This window comes from Sminthopsis crassicaudata, chromosome 2 (genome assembly GCF_048593235.1).
Source record: "Sminthopsis crassicaudata isolate SCR6 chromosome 2, ASM4859323v1, whole genome shotgun sequence".
Lineage (NCBI taxonomy): Eukaryota > Metazoa > Chordata > Mammalia > Dasyuromorphia > Dasyuridae > Sminthopsis > Sminthopsis crassicaudata.
Genome location: NC_133618.1, coordinates 398,725,051 through 398,743,100, shown reverse-complemented (window position 1 = coordinate 398,743,100; position 18,050 = coordinate 398,725,051). Strand labels below are relative to the sequence as shown.

The window sequence follows — 18,050 nt, the reverse complement described above, 5'->3', positions numbered from 1 at the left end:
GTCCACAAGCAGTTCCTATTCTACATGCAGACAGGTCTGAAGAGAAGCCAGAGCCCAGTGATGACTTACCTGTCCTTGAGACACAGGTACCTCCACATCACTGTCTGTCTCATCAGAGCTCTCAGAACTACTCTCCTCTGGCTTCCCAACCCCCATGGCCTTGGTGGGAGATGTCCCCTTGGCATTGGAAGCTATAGGTGCTAACTTTCCTGAAGTGGGAAGAACTTCTTTTCCCAAAGGCCTCCTGGTGGTAGGGGAAGGAGAGGCTTTGAGCTGAGGAGTTTTCACTGATGATACTGCCTGATGGGGAAGAAAGCAGAACCAGAGAATTAATTAGGAGTCAAATGAGAAAATTAAGTAGCCTGTTTGGGGCTAGTTTTGATGACAATAAAGACAAAACCAACTTCTTTATCTGAAATACAAGCAATATTCAGTTAGATTTCCTACACCCACACCCACAGGAGAAGGAACTCAAGGCATCATTAAAAAGCATCATTACTGGTAAAGTCTTTAGATTACCTCAGTTAAGGGCTGGCTAAAAAAAAAAAAAGAAAAAGAAAAAGAAAATTAACCTTTCCAAAAGACCATGTACCTGTGACTTTAAGCTGTGAACTTGGGGACAGATGAGAGAGGCAGTGTGTCTATTATCACACTTATGATTCCTATAACCATTCCTGTCAAGTAGCTAGCACAAGGCACTATAATCTCCATTTGACAGATGAGGCAACTTGAAGTTCAAGCAGGATCACAGGATTTAGAGCTGGAGGGATATTAGATAAAGGGCATCTCTTTTTGTTCTTTCAGCTGCCTCCAACTCTGCTGTTTACTCCCCTCTCAGACTTCTCACCTGTCCTTGGGATGTGGGAGTTTCCACTTCGCTTTCCGACTCATCACTGCTCTCAGAACTGTTCTCTGTCCTCCCAGGTCCCACCCCTTTGGCTGGAGAGGCCCCTTTGGCACTGGGAGCTGCAGTCACTGTTTTCCCAGAAGGCTGAAGAGCCCCCTTCTCTAGAAGGCTCTTGGGGAGCAGGGCAGGAGTAGCTTTAACTGGAATTTTGTCTGAAGGCCTCACCTAGAGGGAGAAAGTTAAAAGTTCAGAGAAAGAATTAGAAGTCATGGAAAGAAATCAAAATAGTGCAATTAGGAGAATATTTTAAGAATGATACCTAGCATTTACATAGTGCTCGAAGGTTTGCAAAATCCTTTAATTCTATTATTTCAAGTGAGGAAACTGAGGCACAAGGAGAGTACATGATTTGTTCAGACAGAGCCACTCAGTTAATAGATGTTTGAGCTAAGATTTGAATTCAGGTCTTTCTAAGGCCCTGCACTTTGTGTATAATGCCACCTAGCTTCTATCTTTGGGAGAAAAGAGGAAGATTTGATGTGGAATGAGAGCTAACAGGGTGAGAGGGAAAGAATAGGGACAAGAATTGGGCAGTAACTGGCTGCAGAAGGATAGTGTGAGTGAAGATAAGGGATGACTAAGAGGTTACAAACTTGAGGAACTTGGGAGATGGCGTGTTCTCACCAGAAAGAGATGAGTTCTTGAAAAGGGAGGTTTAATTAATCAAGGGGAAGGAAGCTTGATAAGAATTATTTGAGACCTGCTGAGCTTAAGATGATAAAGGAACACTCAGGCGGAGATGTCTGCAAGGTAGTTAAGAGTGGGGAGAAGTATTCAGGACAGCAATGAAGGATGAATATCTATATTCATCTGTCTGTCTATTCATCTATCTCTAACTATACATCTGTACCTAGACATACATCCATTCTAACTATCTATTTATATCTGAGAGACATCACAGAGCTTAGAACAGAGTCCTTGTTAGGGGGTAGGATGCTGATGATCCAGAAAATAAGAAAGAGAAAGAACAGCCATACAGACAGCAGAATGTGCAAGGAACATGTTATGGAAATCTAAAGGAAGAGAATGTGGTGGTGGTAACAAAACAGTATGAAAAGCTTCAGAGAAATCAAGGTGGATATTTGAGGAAAAAGTCATTAAACCAAATGAGAACCTTGAAATGTGCCATTTCAACAATACAGAAGGGACATAAAAAAGTTAATATACTGTATAACTCCATAAACTGTGCTATATCATTACTGGGATAGATCTATACTCCAAGATGAAAGAAGACGACGACTCAATGTATACAAAATTATAACAGCTCATTTTGTGATGGCAAATAACAGCAAACTAAGGGAGTAACCATAAAAATAAATAACTCGATGGCATGGGAAAGCAGTAAGTTATTATTTCTTTTTTTAAAAAAATTTATTTACTTGAAACTAAATATAAAAAACAATTTAGAAAGATAGAAAAAGAAAAAAACTGTCATGTATACAACAGAAATATCTAACAATAAATTTCCATTTCAATAAAGCATATATAATAATAGAGGAAATATATTCATGACTTTTTTTTTGGGGGGGGAGGGTGCTTCTCTGTAGGTTGTTCTTTTGTTCTCTGCTGTACACTTTTAATTTTATCTAAGGAAAAACAGATAATACCCCTTTCACCCTTCTTACATCCCCCATGGGCTACAGTTAACTGTATATATTTATGTATACATACACATACCCACATAGAGACACACTTTGTCACCCACCTACATACATCTAGATACACACATATATATATACCTACATGTACATCTACACACATATATAAGCATTTACACATACATAGGCATGCATCTAAAACCATGTGGCTGAGATATAATATAGATTTCTCTTAGTTGAATCTTTAAGTTTGACTCAGATCAGTGATTACTAGTCCTACTTTTTTTTCATAATAAATTCTGCTTCTGATACCTTATTACATTTGTGAATATCTATTTCCTATCCCTACAAACTCTTTTACTGTACTATTCCTTAACTTGCAATTATCCACCCAAGGATCCTCCGTTTTCTCCTTTACATCTTTGTTCCCTCTTTATCCCAGTCCAACTAATTTACACACTATATCGCACTCCTGTTAATCTAAACAACATTCTGTACCGCACTTCATCCTATGTTACCCTTTTCCCTCCCTCTTCATCCCTCTCCCATTAATCTACACATCTTGTTCCATCCTTCTATACCTCATCTTATGCTCTTTCCTCTCCCCCTCCCTTATTTCTTTATAGATTTTGGAGGGTGTTACACACACACACACACACACACACACACACACACACACACACACACACACACACACACTCTCACTCTCTCTCTTCCCTATTTAACCCCTTCCTGATGTGAGTAGGTTTTCATAATTACCAGCTCTTTCTCCTGTGTTTATTCTTTTTCTCCACCTCATTCTTATAGCATAATAACTATTTTTACCTTTTTGGGGTCAGATCATACTCAGCTCTGCCCTAATCTTTCTGACTACCTATTTACTGATGCTAATCTTAGATGTATGATTTACGTTTCCAAGTATAAGACATGTGCTTATTTAGTCTTTTGAAATTAGTCTTTGATGTTGGCTCTTTTTTACATGTCAAATTTTCTACTGAATTCAGATTTGAGACAAAATCCCCAAAATCTGAGAGTTTATTAAATACTCATTTTTTTAGTTCAATATTATACTCAATTTTGCTGGATATAATATTTTTGGCCACAGGCTAATTCTTATTTAATTGTCAATATATAATATTCCAAGACCTGCAGTCTTTTATTGTAGCTGCTGATAAATCCTTTTCATGTTTTTTTTTTTTAATTTTTTCTCTAGATTTGTTGCTTTTCGTATGTTTTATATTCTCTTCTATTTGTTCATTCTTTAGATTTTATTTTTGCAAAAATGTTTGTGGTAGCCCTTTTTGTAGTGGCAAGGAACTGGAAACTGAGTAGATGCCCCGTCAATTAGAGAATGGCTGAATAAGTTCTGTTATATGAATGTTATGGAATATTATTGTTCTGTAAGAAATGGCCAACAGGAAGAATGCAGAGAGGCCTGGAGAGACTTACATGAACTGATGCTGAGTGAAGTGAGTAGAACGAGGAGAACACTGTAGACAGCAACAAGAAGATAATACGATGATCAATTCTAATGGACATGGCTCTTTTCAATAATGAGACGATTTAGGCCAATTCCAGTGATCTTGTGATAAAGAGGGCCATCTACCCAGAGAAATAATTTGGGAACAGAATGTGGATCACAACATAGTATTTTCACTCTTTTTGTTATGGTTTGCTTGCTTGCTTTTTTCTTTCTCATTTTTTCCCTTTTTGATCTGATTTTTCTTGTGCAGCATGATAATTGTGGAAATATGTATAGAAGAATTGTACATGTTTAACACATATTGGATTACTTGCCATCTAGGGGAGGGGATAGGGGAAAAGGGAAAAAAAATTGGAGCACAAGGTTTTGCAAAGGTGAATGTTGAAAAACATGAGTTTTGAAATTAAAAAGCTTTAATAATATAAAATATGAAAATGCTAACCACACACACACACACACACACACACACACACACACACATTTTGTTGTTTCTTGGTCTCTTTTACCTTCACTAGCTTCTCCTTTTCCAATTCTAATTTTCAAAGAATCACTTTTTTCTTTAAGACTTTAGATATCCTTTTCTACTTGGTTGTCTTTTCATAATCTTTTTCTTGGATCTTGATTTTGGTCGCTTTTTGTTTTTCCTCAATCACTCTGATTTGATTTTTAAAGTCTTTAAGTTCTATAAATCCTTGGTGATAGTCATTTAACATTACTCTTTGGTGTAGGGCAGGCTTTTTTTCACTTTAATGTACTCCTCTGAAGATGAACTCTAGTATTCCCTATTCATATAGTATAGGTTCTTTCTCCTCTGCCTACTGATTTTTTAAATGAAAACTTACTAGTTTAACGGCCTCTAGTCCTGGGATGAGGAAGGATGATACCTCTGGCTTCACTTCAGTTCTTCCCTCTGGCCTGGAACCCAAAACCAAGAACTTGAACCTCCTGGCCTGTAGCCAGTAGCTACCATGCCACACTGTTTTTGCACTCACCAGGATACTGGTTCTTTCTCACTTAGGGCTGTGTCTCTGAAGCAGATGAACCTGTTGTTCCTTATCAGCCGAGGTTCCCTTAGTCTTCCTAGACTTAGACCCCTATTCCCCAGATTTTCCAAGCTGTCAGTAATGAAAGTTCCTGTGGTTTAGGCTGTCACTACCTCTCAACCCAGCTAGCCCGAAGTCTCCCCACTAGCCCAGCTAGCCTGGAGGTATTTACCTTCATGCTGGTTAAACCTCAGTCCTGGAATCTTTCTTCTGGTCTTCTCCAATTGTTCCAGGGTGACCCCTGTTCTGCCCCAGTTTTATTTGTTTTTCACCAATCTATGTTCACAATTTTGTTATTTGTGGGGGAAATCTGAAGAGCCTTGAATTTTCTGATTTACCCTGCCATTGTCTCAGAATCCTCCCAGTATTATTTCTTACAAAAAATAAGCAAAGGGTTAGTTTCAGAGGAACCTAGTAAGATGGGCTTGAACTGAAATAGAATGAAAGGCACAAGTCCTTTTTGTAGTGGCCAGAAACTGGAAAATGAATGGATGTCCATCAATTGGAGAATGGTTGGGTAAATTGTGGTATATGAAGGTTATGGAATATTATTCCTCTGTAAGAAATGACCAGCAGGAGGAATACAGAGAGGCTTGGAGAGACTTACATCAACTGTTGCTGAGTGAAATGAGCAGAACCAGAAGATCACTATACACTTCAACAACAACACTGTATGAGGATGTATTCTGAAGGAAGTGGAAATCTTCAACATAAAGAAGATCCAACTCACTTCCAGTTGATCAATGATGGACAGAAATAACTACACCCAGAGAAGGAACACTGGGAAGTGAATGTAAATTGTTAGCACTACTGTCTATCTACCCAGGTTACTTATACCTTTGGAAGCTAATAATTAATGTGCAACAAGAAAATGGTATTTACACACAAATATTGTATCTAGGTTATATTGTAACACATGTAAAATGTATGGGATTACCTGCCATCGGGGGGAGGGAGTGGAGGGAGGGAGGGGATAATTTGGAAAAATGAATAAAAAATAAATAAATAAATAAATAAAATGGGCTCTTTCCCCTCCTCCTCACTCTTGGGGGGAGGGAGGGAGGAAGAGAGAAAACATTTTTATTTATTAAAAAATTCACGTACAAAGAAAAATGATAAAATCAGAAAGTAGATAGTGTAAAATGGAGCAGTGAGTGGGCAGGGAAAAAAATAAAGTTAGCAAGGACCAAAAATTCTTTAGGAGTACAACAGGGAAAGGGAAAAATAAAACAATTGCTTGAGGGCTTAGCAGGATCAAGTGAAGGTGTTTTTTAAGGATGTGGGAGGCATCTGTAGGAAAGAGTTGATAGGGTAGGACTGAAGATGAGATTGATTGAATTAAGGCAGGCTCTTCACGGAAATGGGAAGTCATAAAAGGGGTCAGAAGTAAAACAGGAGAGATGGTGAAAAAGTAGAGAACAAGAACTTATGATGAACTCAGTTTGCCCAATGAATAACTTCTTCCACAATGCTCAATAGCTTGAAAATACAACTAGAGAAGGTAGATGGTAGAGGTGATCCAGGACAGAGTAGGTATGGCAACAGGACAAGTAGATAAGGTATTAGGGATGTAGGACAATGCAAAATTAATTAGAGGGTCAGAATTATTATAGAGTCTTTTGTTATTGTTCAGTTGTGTCTAGCTCTTCATGATGCTTTTGAGGGCTTTCTTGGAAAAGATACTAGAATGGCTTGCCATTTCCTCCTCCAGTTCATTTTACAGATAAGGAAAAAGAGGTAAACTGGTTAAGTGACTTGCCCAGAGTCACACTGCTTATAAGTGTCAGAAGCTGGTTTTGAACTGATAAAGATGAATTCTCCTAATGCTTTTCTCAGAGCCATATCCACTGCTGTTTCCACCCACAGGCCCAGAAGGGATCTAGATGCTCATCACTTGCTAATGAGATAACTCAAACTCAGGGATGGCAAGGTGAAGCTGGTATTCAAAAGTCAATGTTTCCTGACCTCTGGTCCCAGATAGTTATTCCATGTCTTCTTCTCTCAAGTCTTACCTGAGTCTGGAGTGTGGAAGTCTCCTCTTCCCCTTCTGACTCCTCACTGCTCTCAGTGGTCTCTGACCCAGAGGAGTTCACAGCCAACGGCACCCTGATCTCAACAGTACGAGTCCCTGATTTCCCAAGGGTAGAAAGGGCCTCCTTCTCCTGGGGCCCCCGACTGGGGGCAGAAGCCACTTTCTTTGTTATGGAATTATTTTGGAGAATTTTCACTGGTGATTTTTCCTAAGATGATGAGGAAAGAGAAAAAAGTTCAGAGTCAAAACTCCCTTGAACCCTCAGGATTTACTTCCCAAGTAAACAAGACCCAACTGAATATCAATTTCACTGAGGGACTGCCTGTCTAAAGGGTCTCCTAGCCAGCGGCTGCTTGGATCACCCAAGTAGGGCACGGTCCACATCCTTACCTTTCCCTGAGGTGTTTTGATCTCCTCTTCAATCTCAGACTCCTCACTGCTCTCAGAACTAGACTCTGAACTTCCAGGTTGCCAAGCCATGGCTGACGGCACTGTCCTGGCTTGGGCCACTGAAGACTCCATCTTGACCTGTGGGATTGAAAACACCGGTTTTTCAGCACCAAGAAGGGTCCTTTTCACTTTTGTAGCATCAGCTTGGGGAGCTTTCCCTGATGATTTCTCCTAAGATCACAAGGAGAAAGAATAAAGAGAGAAAAGAAATTAGATTCAGAATGATTCCTTTGCTATGCTCCATGGCTGTCCTTGACCAGCAAACAAGTCCCAAATGAGAGAAAAATTGCTTGCACAGTTGTACAACCCAAGTTGCATAGGTCACTGCACCAAAGAGACTGGCGTAAATTAGGAGGCCCCACCTGCGTCTGGGGCACGATGATATCCTCTTCACTCTCAGAATCCTCGCTGCTATCAGAACTGTTTGCTGAAACACTGCATTCAGATGCCTTGACCTGGAGGGTCCCTTTGCTCAGGGGTGCCTTAGTGAGGCTGGAGGCAGGGGTTCTACTTGCTGGGGTGGCGCTGGCCTGAGGAGACTTCACAGATGACATTTCCTAAGACCACAGGAGAGAAGACTGAAGGGAAAGATCTGAGACTCACACTAATCAGCCCTCTGGACCGCAGAGCCCTCCCTGAGGCCCCGAGGCCAGCCCCGCTCAGAGAGCTGCACACCTGCAGGGCTGCCTGGGCAGCAGCAGCTCAAAGCCAGGGACCAGGGGGTGGTGGGGAGCATCACCTGTCCCCGTGGGACTGAGGCGGCTCCATCGCTCTCCGAGTCCTCGCTGCTCTCCGAACCAGCCTCTGCACTTCCAGGCATCACGGCCTGGGCCTGGAGCTGGGGAGCCACTGGCTTACTGGGAGCAGGAAGCGCCCCTTTCCCTGGGGATACTTTGACAGCAGAGGCTGGGGCAATTTTAACCTGAAGAAAACAAACATTAACTAGTCACTGATTATGTAAAAAATACTGGTAGTCACATGGATGCAAAAAAGAGTTCTGAGGAAACTGGGAAGAGCCGTATGAACTGATGAAGAGTGCAGTGAGCAGAACCAGACAGCATTTGCATGATGACATCTTTGTAGAGAACGACGGTTCTGAGAAGACTTCAGTCTCCCCCTGGCTGGGGGGACATTTAGGGTGAGCCTGGTCCAGGCGCTCTCATCTTGGCCCTGACAACCATTATCATCAATTTCTAGAGAGCAAGAGGAACCAGTCACTTTTTTGGAGGTGGATCTTGATGGAATTTGGAATGACAAGGGCCTCCTCTGCTCAGAGAAAGTTGACCTAGAGAGCTATCATTGTCAGCTTTCTCCAGAAAACCAGTTACACAGACAGGACAAGATGAAAGGAGGTCAGGAATCTAAGGAGACTTCTAACAGGGGACCAAAGTTACACCTTCTGTTGGAAAGCAAATTTTGAGATGGATAATGGGAACAATAAGATAAGAAGTCAAAAAAAAAAAAAAAAAAAAAAAAGAAGTCAAACTCCACCCCCACCCACCAACTTCCATCCCTAGCCAAGCAGCGCTGCTGGACTACAGGCTGATTTATTTCGAAGTCATAAAGAGCTAGAATAGGCCAGACCAGCTGGGGATCAGCAGGGTGCAGATCTCATTTCTCTCCCAGTTCTCACCTGTGACTTCTTAAGTTCTGCCTCCTCTTCACTTTCTGACTCTTCGCTGCTCTCTGAACTCTCCTCTGACTTCTGGGTCTCAGCTACCTGGGAGGGTAGCCCCAAATTGGGTTTGGAGGATGGAGTGACCGTTTTCCCTGTGGTTGGAGTGGTCTTGCCCTCCCATGCTGGTACTGCTCCAAGATGAGGTGTTTTCCCTTCTTGTGCCTAGAATCATAAAGGAAACTCATAGGGTCTGGAGCCAGATCTTCAAGACCAACTAGTAACCCAATAATTTTTGCAGATGGGGTAACTGATGTCCCAAGAAGTTAAATAATCTGCTCAAGCTCACAAAGCCAATCAGTGACACCTCTGGGATGCAAACTTTGATTACCATTGCACTGCCCTTTTCTCCACACCGTGAGGAAACATGGAAATGAGGGTAATGGTAGGTGGTGGTCCTTCTCCCTCTTCAGAATGAAAACTCACCAGGTAAGGGAACTTATAAATGCTTCCCCCATGGTTAACAGGGACTGAGAAAAAGAGATGCTTATCCTTAGCACACCTGGGCCTCCTTTCCCACTTTCTAAGGGCTGCCCAGCTTTGAACGGCCTTGGGCTATATTCTCTAACCACTGTCAGAGATTAGCTGAAGCCAATCCTTTTTTCTCTGAGAGTTGAAGAGTTGCCATTGATCACCATCATCATCACTTTCAGGTTTTTGTGTGTGTATGTGTGTGTGTGTATGTGTGTGTGTGTGTGTGTGTGTGTGTGTGTGTGTGTGTGTGTTTAAAGGCAGAATATATTTAAAAATGATCTCAAGAGGTATTTTAGGGAAAACTACAAATTCCCCCCTGCAGGGTCCAAAGGAGAAAGGAAGCCTCAAGACTCAATTTTTTATCAATTTAGAAGTATATTCTTCTTGAACAAAGGCTTATTTGATCATTAAACTATACCTACACTGTCTCTACCCCTGAAGCCTCACCTGTCTCTGGGGCCATGGGGCATGATTGTCACTCTCAGATTCATCACTGCTCTCAGAAGTCTCTTCTGGACTCTCCTCCTTAGCTGTAGGAACCTTCGCCACGACTCGGATAGGGCATGGGGTAATCAGTTGGGACCCCTTGGTGGGAGCTAAGGCAGCAGGGTCCCCTCTCACTGGGACAGAGTTGCCCTGGGGAATTCCCATTGGTTTCTCCATCTGATCAAAGAAAGGATCATAAAAAGAAAGAACATATTAGTTGCCCAAGGTGGCGAGCTAATTGGGGCAGGGAAAATATATAAATAAATGGAAAGTTCTCTTACTCTGATCATCTAATACACTGCACCTTAGATGTCTGGATATTTTCTATCCCCTCCATCCCATCCCCCACTCTAAAAAACCCCAAACAAAATAGTAAAGATCATACTAGGGCTTTAAAGTCTCCAAGAGTGCCTTATGTAATTCCATCATAGATAAAAGGAAGAGACCCACCCCTGTCTTACTTGCTTTATCCACCCTACTAAACTCTAGTGAGAGCAAGTGACCACTAGGCCCCAGAGGGCCTAGAACAGAATGAACACATACATAAAAGACTGATTTTACCAGCAGTTGGGGGAAGGGTTACTATTGATATTGGGCTGTGGGCACAGAAGGGTACCAGGACGCGGGAATTACCTCTATATCTGTCTCATCACTTGAGGAGTCCTCGCTGCTGCTCTCCATCTTCTTGTCCAGAGGCATTGCGGCTGGGACATGAGGAAAACATGAGATAGATGCCTCCCCCTTCCCTCAGCGGAGCAGAGGACAAAGTCTACTACAGAAGCCCTGGAAAGCCTGGGGGGCTAAATACCAACCAAGAGTGGTGATCCCCAGTCCATGTTTATCTTTGTTTAACTGCCCGGTTCCTGATGAGCTAAAGTATTTGCCCTCAGCTGTTTCCATATATACATCTGAATGAACTGAGGCTTAATTCCACATGTCTTTTTCCAGCAGGCAGTAGGTGGTGCCAAATATGGAGTCAGGGAGGCCTGAGTGCAAAGCCCGCCTCAGGCATGTTGTAGCTATAAGACCCTGGCCAAGTCACTTCAGTTTCCTCAACTGTAAAATGGGTTTACTAATAGCACCTTCTTTCCGGGGTTGTTATGGAAATCAAAGATAATATTTATAAAGTGCTTAGCACAATATCTGGTACACAGTAGGAATCTTATAAATGCTTATTCTTCCCATTCATTTTTGTTTCTCTGTATCCCTTATAAGATCTTACACACAGAAAGTATCTAACAATGACTGAAGGGACCTAGAACAAGCTCATTTTCTCTCTCCTTAGCCACTAACATCCCTACTTCTACAGAGGCTATTCAAAAGTAGCTAACAGGGAAAACAGGAAGGAGTAGGATTCTAGACCCCTCCTAACCTCTGCGGTCACCTAGCCCAGCCTTGAACCCCATGTAGGAATTCCCTTTCCAGCGTCTCAGACAGGCATCACAAGGCATTCCCTGTCCCCCTCATCAGCCCCTCCCTACTCCCACAGCTCAGTATGGTTATCAACACAAACCCAAAGAAAGGAGAAAGATGCTTGTGGAAAACATGGGGGGAGGGGGAGAGATAATTCCTCCTACCCTGCCAAGGAAAGGATCCAAAGGGCACAGAAAAGACGACTCCTTCTGGTCCCTTCATTTCAGGGATAAAGTCTTGTGTTTTGAAGAAGAGAGCCTTCCCCTAAACCCAGGAATGTCGCAACAGTTCAAGAGGTGATGGGGAAAATCCTCTTACCAGGTTTGGGAAACGGCTTAACAACAGGGGAAGCGACCTTTTCCTCACTGTGTGTGGCCAAGCTATTGCTCGCAGGCTGTGTTGCCTGCTTTCTGGGGGCTGCTGGGGATTTTTTGGAATGGGACTGCACTGACACAGTTGGATCTGGCTTTCCAGAGGCGGTTTGTGCTTCAGGGGGGTCAGGGTGTAATGCAGAGGTCACCGCGGTTCTTTTCTTATTCTTTGTCTATGTAAGAAAGAGAAACAATCATAATCGCAGATAATACACAAGAGACAGGAAAACCTAGGAAGCGTCTTGTGCCTTTCCACAACATTCCCATTGATGAATGGAATGAAGGAATGTCTGACCTGGAGAAGCAGTCTTGGGGATGCTGAGGAATGGGAGAAGGCAGGAAGAAAATGATGTTAGCTATTCCCTTACTATCTTAATGATGTCATGGGAAGGATGGTGGGATCCAGGGGACGTAGAGCATGTTATGTCCTAAGTAAATCCCTTTTTAAAAGGTTCTTGTCTGAGCTTCATTTTTTCTTATCTATAAAATGAGGACAGTTATTTTTGTATTACCTCTCACCTAGGATGTTTGTGAAGAAGTCACTTTATTAAAATGCTGTGGTCTTTTTATACTTGGTCCCAGAGGTTAGAACAACCAGATTAATGCTTGAGCTAGAAGGTGACTCAGATCAGTCTAATTCCTTCCATTTTGCAGATGAGGAAATTGAGGCAGAAAGAGGCTAAGTGACTTGCCCAGTCACATAACAATTACCCAGCCTTCCTCCCCAAAGATCTGCTAGTGATCTAGCAGCACACATCATGGCCAAGAAAGCTGGCCAGCCCTCCCCCTCTCCCAGGTGGGTACAAGCTTTCTGTCTCCCCCAGGCACAGAGGGGGCACTCCACCACTGGATCAGGGCTCCTCCTACACGGGCTGAGGGCAGGCCCCAGCTGGCTGAGATCACCAACCAATCCTTCAAGGGGGCATTTTCCTTCTGTCAACCAACTGTCCATCCTCACAAGCTTGTTCCACCTTCCCCTCTTCTGTATTAAGCTCAGCCCTCAGCTCTGCTAATAACTATTTCTGTGATCTTGAGGAAGTCACTGAAAACTCAGGCTCGATTTTCTTATCTGCAAAACGAGGGAAGCTGGATGAGATGCCTGGCTCACCCACGGCGTTGTGGGGGAAGGACGAGGCTCCAGTGGGACCCCTGCCTTAGACTTGCCTCTCCCCACAGGCTGTGAGGCCTGACCCTGGCAGCCACGTTCGTGCTGAGAGGGTGGCGGAAGAGCTAGTTACTTTGTTGTGCTAGAGGCCGTGCCCAGGAAACAGCAAAGCAGAGCCACAAAATGCCAAACGGAAGCCTCCTACCTGGGGGAGCCTATGCCAGAAGCTTTTTTCTGAGCTGTAACCCCACCCTCTCAATTCACCCAAATTCCTTGTCCCTGGCAGGTATTCAAGCAGATGAGTCCTGAGTTAGACAGAAGATTCCTATTTTAGATCAGAGCTGGACTTGATGCCCTTTTCCATTCTAAGGTTTGTTAATAATCTGCCTGGACAACACTATTCCCGATGATATCTTGAATCCCCCCTGCCATCAGCTTACTACAATTACTGCACAAATAAAACAGCTTCCTCTCAATTTCTATAACTAAGACCTGACATTTGACTGCCATATTTGTCTTCCTCATTCATAGATAGGCAAAGTATGGTTCAGTAGCAGAGCACTAAATTTGACATTAGAAGGCCTGGGTTTGAATCTCCATTCACTTATTATCTGGGTGAACCTGAACCAAGACTCTTTGGGTTTCAGTTTTTCTTTTCTGGAAAAAAAGAACTTACATTTCAAAGGTCTCTTCCAAGTTCTTAATCTATGAATCTATCATCTACTGTCATTCCTCTGCTAAAAATCTTATTATTTATTAAACAAAGTCCATATTCCTCAGCCTGGTTTCTTTCTCCATCTTTCCAACCTTATCTCATACTGTTCCTTTCCACACTGAGATATTTCAACAAATTACAGTAGTTACTTTCCTTCATATACATCCCACATTCCCTGGCCTCTATTTAAGTTGTTCCATACAGCTAAGACATCCTTCCCCATAATCTTTGCATATTGAAATCCTACCCATACCCTCCAATCAAATGCCACCCCCTCCCTAAAGCCTTCTCTGGTATTCCCAGTTAGAAACTTCCTTTCCTTAGACCTCAGCGTATTTTGTAAATCTTGCTATATTCTGTGCTTCATAAGTCATTCTAAGTGACACGATAGTGGATATCTGTGCATATGTCATATCCTTGGCCAGAGGGTTAGCTCCCTAAGAATAAGGATGGGGCCTTAGTTTTCTATCTCCAACCGTGCATGGCAGTGCTTTGTATACTGCAGGCATTAAATGATTATTCAACGATGGAATGAAGAAACTGGGTTTTAACAAGGGAGGCTTTATGATAGAAATTCTCAAGGTATGGTCCAGGAACCATTGGGAGCCCTTGAGACACTTTCAGAGGGTCTTTGAAATCAAACCTATTTTCAAACCACACTAAGACTTCTAATGCCTAATGGAATAAATGTTGAAAGATATAATCCATATAAAAAGTTTTTTGGAAGGCCCTCAATAATTTTAAATAGTTTAAAGGGATCTTGGTACCAAAAAGTTTGAGAACCACTGTTCTTCACAGCTCTAAGATTTTATGATTTCTAAGTATATATGTAGTAGACAAATGGACTGATAGCCTGGATGATGCAACTCAAGAACTACTAGAGAAGGGATACTTCCATAGCCTCCTTCTCTAGGCCTAGTTATCTACACTTAACTCCAGGCTTTGATGCTGATTTTAGCACCCAAATACACCAATTCATGCTTACCTTGACGTTCTCCTTAGGTGACAGTGAATTCTTGCACTGGGTGTCCTTTATCACAGATATAGAATTGGAGTGCAGAACTCTGGGGGCTGAAATACGGGAAAGGAGGCCAGAGTCAATTGTAGCTTAATTAAGAACCCAACCCTTCTCTAGCCAGGCAGGAATGCAAGGATAAAAATGGATATTTATTATGTAGGGAACAGTCTAGACACAGGGCTCAAGGGACAAGAGAAATGCTGTCCAGACTCCAGCTTATTGTGGTTAATCAAGATTCAGGATGTTTTCCCACTAATAATAATAAACTCTGTACTAGGACAAGTTTTATCTTTATCTCCAAAAAATCCAAACTAACCTCCAGATGGATTTCCCCCAGGCTTTTAGAAGCCTCCTCATGGGGGAGCACATAAAAAAACTTGCCAATTCTCAGAGGCAATATAGCTCTCCTACACACTAGGCACATGCTAATACTTCTTCCTCTGCATTCTTCTCTCCTAGCTTCTTTTCTGGCTGGAAATTCCAAATCCCAACCTCTGTAAAATAATACTGAAGATAGCCAAAACCCACCAAAGTACTATCAGAGCTCAATTAAAAAGAGAGGTCGTGGGAACAGACAATCCCAAGAGATTCAGAGGCCTTGCCACAGGTTTTATCTCAAAGGTACAATTTTCACTTGCTTAGATTCAATGAACATAAGCCACCAATATGAGCCACCAATACCACTAAGAAAGGGGGCATCATGCCAGAGGTCTGGGACGGACAAAGGAGAGAAGAAACAGGTCAGCAAATTAAAAGCTAGGATGCTAGGGAACTCATGTGGCTCCTCACACTTTTCCTCAAGCCTAAAAAATTAGACTTACTTTTTACTGTTTTCCCCATTCTCTCTTGTTCCTTTTCCTCCTCTGAGCTCTCAGAGCTGCTTGTAGGATCAGACACTCTAACCTTACAGGGAATTTCTCCATCTGCTTCTTCTGCCTTGCGTTTCTTAGCAACTCCTGAAGTTCTACAAGAAAGATTTTACAAGGGAAGACAAAAATGATATGGTAAGCACAATTAACAAATGAGGGGATGTAATATACTGTCCAACATCCCATTCCTCAAGATCATGTTCCCCGGATCAATAAAAATACTTTGTATCACATTCTGAAGAACTGACTTGTTTAAGATTCTTTTAAGAAATGCCTCCATCAAACTGAACGGATGCCCACCCACTGGAGAATGGCTGAATAAATTGTGGTATATGAATGTTATGGAATATTATTCTTCCGTAAGAAATGACCAACAGGATGAATACAGAGAGGCTTGGAGAGACCTACATGGACTGATGCTGAGTGAAACGAGCAGAACCAGGAGATTAGACACTTCAATAACAATACTATATGACGATCAATTCTGATGGATGTGGCTCTCTTCAACAATGAGAGGATCCAAATCAGTTCCAAATAATCTGTAATGAATAGAACCAGCTACACCCAGAGAAAGAACACTGGGAAATGAGTATGGACCATAACATAGCATTTCCACTCTTTCTGTTGTTGCTTTTGTTTTTTCTTCTCAGGTTATTTTTACTTTCTTTTTAAATCCGATCTTTCTTGTGCAACAAGATAACTGTATAAATATGTATATGTATATTGTATTTAACAAATACTTTAACATTTAACATATATGGGACTACCTGCCATTTAGGGGAAGGGGTGGAGGGAAGGAGGGAAAAGTTGAAACAGAAGTTTTTGCAAGGGTCCCATATATGTGTTTGTATATAAAAAGCTATTTTAAAATTTGTTTAATTGCTACATAAAAAAAAAAAAAAGAAAGAAAGAAATGCCTCCATCAAACTAGTATGGCAGAATCAGATAAGGTCGAAATGGATTCATGATCTAGACATAAAGAATATTTTAAATAAATTAGAACATAGATGTACTGTCAAAAAAAATGTACTGTCAAAAAAAAAAGTTATAATTATAAAATAAAATAAAAATTAAATTATTAAAAAAAAAAATAGGATAGTTTACCTCTCAGATTTGTGGAGGAAGGAATATGTGACCAAAGAAGAACTAGAGATCATTACTGATCACAAAATAGATAATTTTGATTATATTAAGTTACTTTTTAAGTAAAAAAACATTGGGAAAACATTTTTACATCCAAAGGATCTGATAAAGGCTTCATTTCTAAAATATATGGGGAATTGACTCAAATTTATAATAGTTCAATTCATTCTCCAATTGATAAAATGGTCAAAGGATATGAACAATTTTCAAATGAAGAAATTGAAACTATTTGTAGTCACATGAAAAGGTGCTCCAAATCACTGATCAAAGAAATGCAATGCACTGAAGACAGAAAAGATTGAACAGCATCGACAGAGAGACCTTGATTAAGCCTTTGGGTCTTTAGCAAGGTCTCAAAGACCTATTCTGATGTCCCCTTCTTCCCCTTATGATTCCACCTACATTTGTGAAGAAGCACTTGCACCTCTAATACAGGCACAAACTGGTATATTATTTCCATTTTACAAAGAAAGAAAAATGAAGCTTGTTCAGGCACACAAATTGTTTACAACAGAGTCAGTTTTTTCTGATTTTAGTGTTTTTTGTTTTTTTTTTAATATATCACATGCTCTCTCCATGTTTTTTCACATTTTTAGGCTCTTCCTTATCACCTTTCTCTTACCCCTGTCTCTTATCCAAGGATCCTATACTGTTGATCCTTACAGTTAATAATTCAGTTCAACAAGTATCTATCAGGTACCTATTATGTCTAAAGACTATGCTAGGGGCCTTAGAGCACAAGTGAACATATACATAAATTTTTTTTTTCCCAAGGCACTCATTATGTACAGCGCTCAAGTCAATGAATCAATATATATTTATTCAGCACCTACTATATGCTAGGCATTGTGGGAAGTAGGGAGCCAATGAAGCTTCCTGAGTAGGGAAATGACATGATCAGATCTATACTTTAAAAAGATCCCAACAATCCTAACCACCCATAAAATTATAGAATCATAAGGAAAAAAGTGGCAGAGAATTGTGCAGGGAAACAAGCCATGAACTAGTCAGTTGACTAAGTCTCATTCTCAGCTCTACTAGGACAGACCTGTGTGATTGGGAACATGTCATTCCACTTCTCTCAGCCTCAGTTTCCTCATCTGTAAAATGAGGAGGTTGTCATAGATGATTAAAGTTCTTCCTAGCTCTTGACTAAGTGGGAATGAAGAAATCTAAGGAATGTATTCTTTTATGATCTTTCGGTCTTTTAGATTCTCAGAACAGGCAAGATCTCACGTAATAGAACCCTTCAAACCTAACAGCCTTAA

The 18,050-nt window shown here is 41.4% G+C and overlaps 1 protein-coding gene across 1 annotated transcript in view; it reads right to left on the bottom strand.

The window, feature by feature from the left end:
• LOC141552870 (uncharacterized) overlaps positions 1 to 18,050 on the bottom strand; it is a 53,528-nt gene that overhangs the window by 14,003 nt on the left and 21,475 nt on the right. The window contains exons 3-14 of the mRNA XM_074284806.1: positions 15,592 to 15,734; positions 14,738 to 14,823; positions 11,880 to 12,105; positions 10,782 to 10,852; positions 10,110 to 10,325; positions 9,147 to 9,353; positions 8,253 to 8,435; positions 7,876 to 8,070; positions 7,454 to 7,591; positions 7,044 to 7,271; positions 848 to 1,072; positions 70 to 300 (exon numbers count right to left, since the gene is read on the bottom strand). Coding sequence (XP_074140907.1) covers positions 70 to 300; positions 848 to 1,072; positions 7,044 to 7,271; positions 7,454 to 7,591; positions 7,876 to 8,070; positions 8,253 to 8,435; positions 9,147 to 9,353; positions 10,110 to 10,325; positions 10,782 to 10,852; positions 11,880 to 12,105; positions 14,738 to 14,823; positions 15,592 to 15,734 — 2,149 coding nt within the window. The remainder of the gene's footprint in view (positions 1 to 69; positions 301 to 847; positions 1,073 to 7,043; positions 7,272 to 7,453; positions 7,592 to 7,875; positions 8,071 to 8,252; positions 8,436 to 9,146; positions 9,354 to 10,109; positions 10,326 to 10,781; positions 10,853 to 11,879; positions 12,106 to 14,737; positions 14,824 to 15,591; positions 15,735 to 18,050) is intronic.